General features: G+C 34.6%; 1 protein-coding gene across 1 annotated transcript; it reads right to left on the bottom strand.

Moving 5' to 3' along the window:
- Positions 1 to 1916: 1916 nt before the first annotated feature.
- LOC112036189 (uncharacterized) lies at positions 1917 to 5816 on the bottom strand. Its single transcript, XM_065774095.1, has 4 exons — positions 5711 to 5816; positions 5564 to 5619; positions 2746 to 3096; positions 1917 to 2581 (listed from the first exon to the last, which is right to left on the bottom strand). The coding sequence occupies exons 3-4, from the start codon at positions 2896 to 2898 to the stop codon at positions 2060 to 2062; spliced, it is 675 nt and encodes a 224-aa protein (XP_065630167.1). The 5' UTR covers positions 2899 to 3096; positions 5564 to 5619; positions 5711 to 5816; the 3' UTR covers positions 1917 to 2059.
- Positions 5817 to 11038: the final 5222 nt, after the last annotated feature.

Raw genomic sequence — 11038 nt, forward strand, 5'->3', positions numbered from 1 at the left:
GTGAGAATTGTGGAACTAAAATCTACTTACATACAAACACGGCCATAAGTTACCTCCCTGCCTTGCATATGTATCCAGTTTGCAGCCAGAACAACAAAAATAATTGACTTGACTGATGGCCGAGGCATAATCTGGACTTGGATTCTATTCCCATAATTTAATGTGATTAGTTTATTTGCCATGACCTTCCTGTTTTTATCTTCACTATAATCATAATCTAACTTTGCAAGTCATGAATAAGAAATAATGAGATATGAGGTTTCAACATGGTGCATGTCACTTGGATTATCAAAATATTATCTTATACTTTGGTAACAAGTATGCTTGTGTGTGTGTGTGTGTGTGTGTGTGTGTGATAGGGGGAGAGAAAATGTGCTACTTGTTTAAATTTGAAGTCCAAAAGTATGTTCATCAAGCGTGTGGTTTGCATTTGGATATTATTTAATCTAAATGACATTAGGAAGCATTTCTTTTTCTACTGTAATTAAATGAACTTATTGATTTTCACATTCATGATGGATTAAGCAGATTAGGAGGCAATCAACGTGGGAGCTTCAAATGTTTAAAGAGCGATGGAATCAAGCTGTTGAGGAGGATAAGAACTGGGTGGATCCATTTAAACAAGATAAAAAACGCCACAGAAGAAAACGCCAACACCGAGTTTTTAATCTCTAACCTTTACCAAGACGCTGGGATATCTTTAGCTTGGCTTAGTTAACGCGCATCCACTCTCATCTATACATCTATACATCGTAATTTAGTTCGTCTAGCATTTATTGAATTCTCATATTTGTTTCATTATTTAAGGAACCACAATATTTGCTCTTACAGTTCAGATTTTGTCTCTACTAAGTAGGTGGGTCTTTTTTGTTTTCAGTATTCAAAGATTTGGCATAAATGTAGAGTTTGGCTTACTTCTAGTACTTTTTTAACTGGAATCTCTTTTTGTTTTAATGAGAAATTGTCACATTATTAATTAACTAAATAAAAGGTGAAAATTAAGATCCAATACTACTTGTCATTATGTATTTAAAACAAAAAGAGATCTTCAGTTAAAAAAATACTAGAAAGCGATCCCAAAGGTAAAATACCCATCCCCTTGCATATAAAAAAATATCCATCCCTTTACATATAAATCAACAGCCAGTCAAACTCTCACATCTTTTGATGGTTATGTTGAAACTGACGTCCAAGCAGCTTATTTACAATTTTTTTTAATAAAAATTATAGTGATATTACAGCTACTGTATTTTTTTATTTTTTATTTATTTATTTTTATGTTTAAAAAAAGTGTAGTAGCTGTAAATTTTAGTATATAAGCTTTACAAAATGATGCATCTTTTAAACACAACAAAAAATGTAATTAAGAAAATTATATATTGTTTTGATGTAATATCAATTACATTTTACGCTCTGTTTGTTTCAGCAATAATATTTTCTGGAAAATGTGTCATTTTTCAAAGAACATTTTTAGAAAAACTATCTCATTTTTCAAAGAATATTTTTTGAAAAATTATCTCATTTTCTAGTGTTTGGTAACGACCTTGAAAATGGGCTTGAGAATGTTTTCCAGTGTTTGGTATGTACAAACATTTTTTTGGAAAACTATCTCATTTTTTTAGAAAACTATCTCATTGCAGCTATACCACCACAATTTTTTGTGGCTCTAGAATTCTAAGCATCAATACCAAGGAAGCAGAAATATGCATAGTGGCAAGAAGTGTTTAAGTTTTACCATCACATACCTTTATAGCAGCTTCTTGTCATGATTGAGCATGACACTTACACTATTAACCACCAAAAGTATGCAATCAATATCCACTAGTAACAAAGGCAAACCAATCATTCCATATTAAAATAATTTTTAGCCAACAAAAGGACTAAAAGCTGCTTTCAAATCCACATGCCCATGAAACAAAAGGACTAAAAGTTGCAAACCAATACCCATTAAAATGATCTCAAAACATACAAACTAGACACCAAATAGTTTGATAAATACCAAAATGCCAAATTGTCCAAATAGAAAAGCATAAATTCTAACAAAAATGCACCTACATAATCAAAATTGGCTTAAATAGTTGTCAAAGAAGTTCTGCAGCCATTGTCTACGGAGCTTGTCATTTTTCAACATGAATGACTTTGCTCGTTTTTTATCCCCATTCAAATGGTCAAATGCAGACACTAGCATATTTTCTTCAAACTCATCCATCTTCATAACTTCTTCATAAAGACGACCAAAATTTAGCTGATTTTCAGAAATCTTTTCTATTACAGAAGCAACCTTACCAAATTGTATGGACAAATCTTGGCAAGCAGCATCTTCAATCATAGTAGCATGACCTCGTTTCCTGTGAGACCTTGTTTCATTTGAGGCCACATGTGAGGGATCAACTTGCTTCTTTTTGGATATGTCATCAACATCAGCATCAACAAGCGGAGGTGAGTCATCCAATGCTTCTACACCTATATAACCTACTCCCTTGGAAAAACCTGCTGTAGCCATATCCTTACCCACAACCAAAGCCATCTCATCAAACATCTCAATTTTCTTGTTTAGAAATTGTGCATGATTTGGATGTGCCTATGTAAAGAAAGGAAAAGAAACAATTAAAAAAAAAAGAAAAGAAAGGAAAAGAGACAAAAACTAATATGAGAGCAGTAAGAATAATGAAAAAATTTAAACTTTACAATTATACAAACTCAAAAGTTTCTACCTATAAAATAAAAATAATAAAATTTTCTTACCTCAACTTCTTCATCATACATTGTCCTATCACAGGTGATTATTTTCAAATCATCATTCCATCCAAACCCGCTTTTCTTATTACGAAGTAATGCAATTATATTCCAATTGGTTTTGAGTGTTTTAAAGCGATGTTCCACATGCTTGGAATACATTCAGTCATAAATTTCTCAGTAATTGCTTCAGCTACTTTAGCATATGATGCATGTTTAAATGTGTTGGATTGCTTATTTCCACGAAGTGCCTCATCTGCAAGTATCTCAAGTAATAAATTCTGCATTGGTTATAACCACCTGAAGTTGGTCTTGGTGTCCTTGACCTTCTGAGTATCCTTTTTATTTCCCATTGCAATTCTATTACAATGAAATTTACAAGAAAAATGAGACAAAATGAAAGAAGAATATAAAAAATATTCAATACAAAATATGAACTGGGGGTGTCCATGACAAACAAAAATAATTGTAACATAAAAGTCTTGATAATATGAAACCAAAAAAATCCATTACACAACCAACTAATATAAAGAGTATGAAATCACTCCATAGCATTATAATCCTCCCACATTTTTCGACAAATATCATCCCCTTTTTGAACCCATTCTCTATTTTCTTCTTGGACTTCCCTTTGTGATTGTTGGACTCTTCTACTTGTACTGTCATCTATAAGTGGACTACCACGAAGCCCATTGCTCATAATTGAGTCTAAAGGGTCAAGTCCTCTTATATGATTGTGAATTATGCAACAAGCTAAGACTACATCCACTTGTGTTGGGAATGACCAAAAAGGTTCTGCATCTAACACATGGAAACGTTTCTTCAAAACCCCAAAACAATGCTTAATGCTAGTGCGTAAAGAAGAATGGCGAAGATTGAATAATTCTTTGTCATTTCTTGGTGGGTTATCACTAAACTCTTTCAAATGGTAACGAACACCACAATAATTCCTTATATAAATCCTTTCCGAACTCCATAACCAGCATCACCAAGATAATATTTACCTACACGTTCATAGTCAAAAGGAAAAGAAATCACTCCAAAAGCTATTATCCATAATAAAATCACTTTCTATTCCTATAATACCTTCAGGAATTTTTAATCCCCTTGGCCTAGAGAGTGCGTCATTTAAGACATGTGAATCCCAACCAGCTAATACATAAGTGAATTTTAAGTCGAAGGTAGTAGCAGCGAGGACATTTTGTGTTGTTCCATCCTTTCGGCCGCGAAACCTTCCTTGTATTTGAATTGAAACAAATGCACGAACATGAGTTCCATCAATAGCTCCCACACAATCCTAATTACGACCAATATAAGTTACATTTATCTTATATCTTTATATGTATAAAAAAAGAGGAAAATGAAAGCCTTTGGAATTTACCTTAAAATTGGAGTTAAACCTGCTATTATTTCTTATCTCCAAGGGTGTATCTTTGTCAGGCTCTCTAATCATGTGTTTGTATAATTGCAAAACTGCTCTAAGTACATGCCTAAAGTATCGGTGCACTGTCTCGACTGATCTATAAAACCTCCCACCAACAACTCGAAACCTCACATCATGCCCAATAGTGTGTAAAAAAATTAATACTTGTTCTTTAATGGACATATGAATGGTCTCTTGAAGTAGATTATTCTCGCTCAAAATTTTACATAGCATAAAAAGCAATGGGTCTCATCCTTATATGATGGAGACAACGCTTATCACCTCTACAAAGAATATCATTCATATATGTCTCTCTTTCATACTTTCAATTGACATGAGGTTCTCTAGGCATAACTCTCCTAGATCTTAGTCCTTTCAAAAGAACAACACCCAAAGCAATAACAGATGTAGCTGCCCCCATTATGGCAGCAGGAAGTGATGGGCTATCCATCTATATTTCCGAAAAAAAAAAAAAAAATTGATGAGTTTGAATTAAATGTGTACTTAAATAAAGCATTCATATATATAGGTACCTAAAGAAAACACTTCATAAAAAAATGACCACTTTAAGTTTGATGAGACTAAACTATAAGGTAACAACATCATCACTCCATAAGTTTGATGAGACTATGCTGTTTCAGATATAGCTTTATCTAGCAAACTAATTATGCTAGAGATGTTCTACCTGAGATACTAAACAAGTATTACCTTAATTTGACATGCCCAAGTCAGTTCACTCCTCAATTTCCAATTGGAAAATAAGGAACTTTCTTAATACAAGAAGGACAACAACAACAACTTTAAATAGAAAAACAACTCTTTAATAATTTTAACTCCCTAGACATTGAGAGAGGATTCTAATATTACTAATAGAGCATTACACAATCTGCATAATTCACAATGATAAAAAAGCAAAAGCAAGCTCAAAATTCTGCAGTAGTCCAAACAGGAATCCATCAAACCGAGAAGAATTAAATCAAGTATACTGAAACACACACGAACAAGGACCAGCCATGCAAATCTTAGGAGACTAAATTGTGAATAGAGTAGGTAGAACAACAAATTGTATCATGGAAAACAGTAATAACAATAATTAGAACTATGGATGTCTGAGCATGCCCACATGCTTGACTGTCAAAATCATCAAACACAAACATCAAAAACCATATAAAACACCTAAACTATAGTCTATTTGTTCTCATACAAATTTTCAACTCAAACTACCCCTCGCCCCACAACAAATGCCAAAGGTTATAAAATTTAATATTAAAAAACACCAAACATGGGAATACTGTAATTGAAATCAAGAAACTAATAAAAACATTAAATTACTATATATATCGTTAGCAACACAGAAAGCAAACTATAAAATTGGGGTTTTTGTAGAGAATAATGAAATATTACCAGTGCAAGGAAGAGTTGTTGACTGTGAGAGACAGATAGAGAGAGATCTGTGAAAACTGAAAAGAGGAGAGAGACCAAAGGGGGAGAGACAGTGAAAATATGAGAGGAGAGAAAAAGCAAAGAGACTGGAGAAAACTGAGAGCTTACCGTGAGACTGTGAGACAGAGTAGGCGCCAAAATAAGTTGTTTCCCACGACTACAGAGGGTAAACAAAAAGATAATATTTATAGGAGATGTGATGTATGAAAGAGAGAGAGATTGTTTTCCCAAAAAAAAAAAATTGGAAAACATCCCATAGAAAATAAGCCTTATTTTTATTAGGGTTTTTTGTTGACTAAAAATAGTTTTTCATTGACTAATTTTTTTTTTTTGTGCTACCAAACACCGAAAAATGTGGAAAACTATCTAAAAAAAAAAAAAAAAAGCCAATTAAAAAAAAAGGGTAAACTACATATTTGGTCCCTAACCTTTAAGCCATTTTTCAATTTGGTCCCTAACCTTTTCATATTGTGTCAAAATGGTCCTTAAAATTAAGTGATTGATGGAAAATATTGATGTGGCTAATGGTCTTATTAAAATATTATTTTTATGCCACGTGGACTTCCACATAAGCTTACATGTGACATAAATTTTTAAAAAATCAAAGATAAAATCACTCTAAATCTCTCTCTGCCTCCATGACCGAAGCACACTCTTGAACTCCTTCAATGCCACTTGCCACCAGCAGTGATCTCCAAACCGAAAGCTCTTTCTTATTTTCTTTATCGGCCTCATTCTCTAAACTTGGAGCCACCATGTGAGCTTTCCTAAATCTAGACGTGTTAGTCTTCCTCTCAAACCTTAAAACATTTTCATTTCCTAGAAAATAAAATTCTCTAAGAACTAGTTCTTCTATTGACAAAATTAGAAAAAAAAAATACATAGATTAATTCCAGAGAAAATCCCCAATAAGCTCAAAACCCAACTATTCTACTTAGAGAAACCCAAAAAAAAATGCTAACCAAAACAATACCTAGACCTTTACACTATGTTTGGTTGTGGTGAATTTAGGTGGAATGGAAAACATTGGGTGGAAAATAGGGTGGAAAACAGTATTTTCCACTGTTTGGCAAAAAAAGGAAAATAGGGAGGAAGGAAAACCCGGGAGAAAATTTTCTCTCCCGGGCCCACAAAATTCATCCTCCCAAATCGGGAGGAAAATGCTAGAGAGAAAGTGCTCTCACACCACTTGTACAAAAATGCCCTCTCCCAACGTCTACAACAACCCAGCGCGGCAGAATAAGAAGAAAGAAGCAGAAAATAACCACCTAACCACCAACCCCAGCACCACCACCAAACACCACAACCTAGCATAGAAAATTAACCCAAAATCAACAGAAAATTAACCCAAAATCAACGGAAAAGCAATTAGAAAACCCACTAGAAAACCCAACTCAAAATTTTTTTTTCAGCTCACCGAGAAACCCAACCCAAAATCATCACGGACACACCACAAAATCATCAAAATCATTCTAAATCTAGATCTAAATTCATCAAACCCATATACAAATTCATATAAATAATCAAACCGAAATTGAAAAAAGAAGAAGAAGAAGAAGAAGAAGATGCTGAAGAAGAGGAAGAAAAACCCAACCCAACCCAAAATCAAACCCAACCCAAAATCATCATCTATAATAAAAGCATAAAACTCAAATTGTAAAAGAAGCAGAGGAAAGAAAAAGATTCTCAAAAAAAAAAAAAAAGGAGAAGAAAGAGAGTCGGAGATACTAAGATAGAGATAAAGACTAAAGGGTATTATGAATCAAAAGAAAGGAGGAGGGGTTAGGTGGGCGTAGTTGGGAAATAATAGAAAAATGGAAGAGAAATATTATTTTAATGAAAAAAGTGTGTATAATAGATAAATTGATGTAGATGTTTTGTAAAAATGATGGTGTAAAATAGAAAAAATAATTTTTTTGTGTAAAATAGACAGAATTTTTTAGACAGACTGATGCGGTTGCTCTTATCACTTTTGCCTCTTCTCATCTTACCTTCACAGCACACCAATGTCCAACAGTCCAAGTTCTCTTCTCTTTTTTCTCTTTTTTCTTTTTTTTTCAACGTGACCTAATCAAGTTATACATTATTGTAATTTTTACATTATAATAATAAAAATAATAACATAAATTTATATATATAATGAAAGTTCAATAAGGGTATACAACACCTTTGAACGTTTAGACCCCAAATAACACAAATACCAATTCAAGCTTTATATCAAACAATTTATGTGCGGAATATGATAACAAGCTTATAATAGAATTGATAGAACAATCTAAGCCAAATATAAACACATCCACAGCAGTAAATATAAGGCAAATGTAAAGGGAAAGAAGATGCAAACACACGGACAACACACGATGTGTTATCGAAGAGGAAACCGAAGACCTCGGCGTAAAACCTCTCCGCCGCCCTCCAAGCGGTCAAATAATCCACTAAAGAATATAGTTGGGATACATGAACAGCAGAAGACCCTCCAAGCCTAATCTACCCAAGTACCTAAGCCCTCCAAGCTTCTTGCTCCAACGAGGTTACGCCGAACCTATTTCTTCTCTAGCTTCCCGGATTCCGCTACTTGACCATAGCATCAACCAATGTATATTGGTTCCTTTCCAAACTGCTTCCCAAAGCACCAAATGGACCTTCTCACAGACGTGGGTGTGGTGAGACAAGGTTTGGTAAATGACCTCTCAAGGGTATGACAATGGAGAGGGAGAGAGTAAAGGAATTTGTAGAGTCTCTTTAGATGAAGATTGGGGATGAATCAATCTTGTATTTCTCTAGGGTTTTCTCTCACAAAATTCTCTCTGGAAGCTCTCCCAAAAAGATGGGTATAAGGGTGTCTATATATAGTAGGGTGAGAAGGGAATGCAAAATGTCAGTTTTTGCCAAATAGGGCAAGTTGGCGACTTGAACTGGCGGCTTGGCCAAGTCGCGACGTAACTGCCTGGCCAGACTGGAACTTTTGTCCTGTAGCGTGACAGCTGGCGCGACCCTTCAGCTTCCCAGTGTGCCTCTCACGTGACTGCATTTCGCGGCTTACCAGTCTCGAACCACCCGCGAGTCCTAGTCGCAAGACTCTGTTTTTCTTGCACACTCTTGAGCTTTTCTTCACATCTTCTCACACACTACCCTTACAATTTTCCCACCTAAATACAGGGTTACTAAGTGCTAAATTACAAGCAAATTGGTCACGGAATAAAGCCAATTAGATGGTTGATTAAATTCAACCTTACATATAATGTGATAAATTTTATATTATTTAATGAGTACAAATAAATATGTTTCTTACCTATTATGTAACAAGGGTATAATAGTCAATTTATATAAATCATATTTTCCATCCTTCCATTTTTCTCTCCAACCAAACAAAAGAGTTTTTCACCCTCTTACTTTTCCACCCCTCCAACCAAACACACAAGAGGGAAAATTAAATATTTTCTATCCTCCCACTTTTCCATCCTCCCACAATTTTCCATCCTCCCACTTTTCCAACCCTCCAACCAAACGGACCCTTAAACCCAAACAAATAATTTTAGATTACACAAAGAACACAATCACATCCATACCCGTTTACAAACCAAATGAAACATCCAAACCCATAAATCCATTTTGAAATACAATCCAAAATCCAAATCAATTTATACCCACCTACACAACTTGCACAAATAAACAAAACCCATAAATACAAAGTGCTTCATCCACCCGAAGCTGACCCATTTGAAATCACCAAACCCATCTCTTTAGCTTCTCCTTAGGCACCAGATCAAAAATAGATAGAGGCTTAGCTGAAATCTTGGTAAATTGATGAGAGGGAGTGAGTTAGAGTGAGAGAGCAAGAGGTTGCGAAAGAGGTTCTAGGTTTGGAACCCACCACCGTGATGGAGGTGGCAAGCTGTTGCAAATAGCAGTGGCAATGACAGGGCATTCAAGCTTGGCCATCGTAGTTTGAACCGGGTTTAGAGAGAGAGAAAGTAGGCCAAGAAAGAAAATAACAAAGAGCTTTGGGTTTGGAGACCATCCGTCGGTGGCAAGCAATGTCGAAGGAACTTAGAGAATGGTGAGCATCAGTTATAGAGGCAGAGTAAAGAGGGAGAGAGTAGATTAGAAAGAGAAAAAAGAGAGTAGATTGATTTTATCTTTGATTTAAAAAAGAAAAAAATAGTGTCACGTGTCAGCTTATGTAGAATTCCACATGGCATAAAAGTAATATTTTAATAACACTATTAGCCACATCAGTATTTTTCATCCATCACTTAATGGTAGGGACCATTTTAACACAATAACAAAATGTTATGGACCAAATTGACACATTTGAAAGGGTAAAGACCAAATTGAAAAATAGCTTAAAGGTTAAGGACCAAATATGTAGTTTAGCCAAAAAAAAAATGCCAATTGAAAAAAAAAACAAAAAAAATAAAATAAAAAGGACCAATAGCAGTGTTTTATAAACGCCACTATAGGTCTTGGTCTTACAAAGATCTATAATAGCATTGGCATTTATGAATGTCATTATAGGTCCTTATAAATTTAAAAAAAAAATTAAAAATTAAAAAAAAGGAGCTGAAACACCACTATAGGTCCTCTTTTTTTAAATTAAAAAATAAAAACTTAAAAAAGGGCCTATAGATGCGTTTCATAAATGCCACTATAGGTCATTTAAAAATGACCTATAGCAACGTTTCATAAATGCCACTATAGCCATTATAGGTCTTGGGTCTTACAAGGGCCTATAGCAATGTTTTATGAACACCACAATAGGTCCAGCTAAAAATATAACCACTAAATTATAACTTTCCCACCTAATACCTACCCCCACTTTCCCATTTACCCCATTATAGTGACATTTTAAAATACTACTATAGCTTAATTAAAAAAAAAATTGGCCTATAGCAACGTTTTACAAATGTCACTATAGGGTATAGTCCTATAGTCACAATACAATAGTGACATTAGTAACCACCAGTACAAAAAATGCTGCTATAGCCCAAATGGACCTATAGAAGCGTTTTTAGGACCTATAATGGCATTTCACGATCACCACTATTAGTCCAAATTTTTGTAGTACACGTGAGGCCCAAGAATTAAAGACTGGAGTTGAGTGCTTCAAAGAAGAAGAAGAAGAAGAAGGATTGAAGAGAGAAAAGGTGGTTCATGGAGAATAAGAAGCTGAGTGAGGTCGATGGTGGTGTTATTCATGGAGGCAAACAAGGATTAAAGCATGATTTTCAAATCTGGACCGGACTGTCCGGTTGGACTGCGATAACTGGAAACCAGTCATTAGTCCAGTTCTTTAAATGTATAACAGCGAAAAATTTTAATTTGCAGCGAACCACTTGGACTGCGATCAAACCTCCCAATTTGCAAGACCAGACACGATTTTACTGGTTGAATAACAAATACTTTGAAAAAAAATCTGCGGTGGTCCGTCTCATT

This window comes from Quercus suber, unplaced genomic scaffold (genome assembly GCF_002906115.3).
Source record: "Quercus suber isolate HL8 unplaced genomic scaffold, Cork oak 2.0 scaffold_86, whole genome shotgun sequence".
In the NCBI taxonomy this organism is placed as follows: domain Eukaryota; kingdom Viridiplantae; phylum Streptophyta; class Magnoliopsida; order Fagales; family Fagaceae; genus Quercus; species Quercus suber.

Coding starts and splice junctions, on each gene's coding strand:
- LOC112036189 (XM_065774095.1), bottom strand. CDS start 2,898: ATGTATTCCAAGCATGTGGAACATCGCTTTAAAACACTCAAAACCAAT. Junction 2,582..2,745: donor TGTATGATGAAGAAGTTGAG/GTAAGAAAATTT, acceptor TTCTTTACATAG/GCACATCCAAATCATGCACA.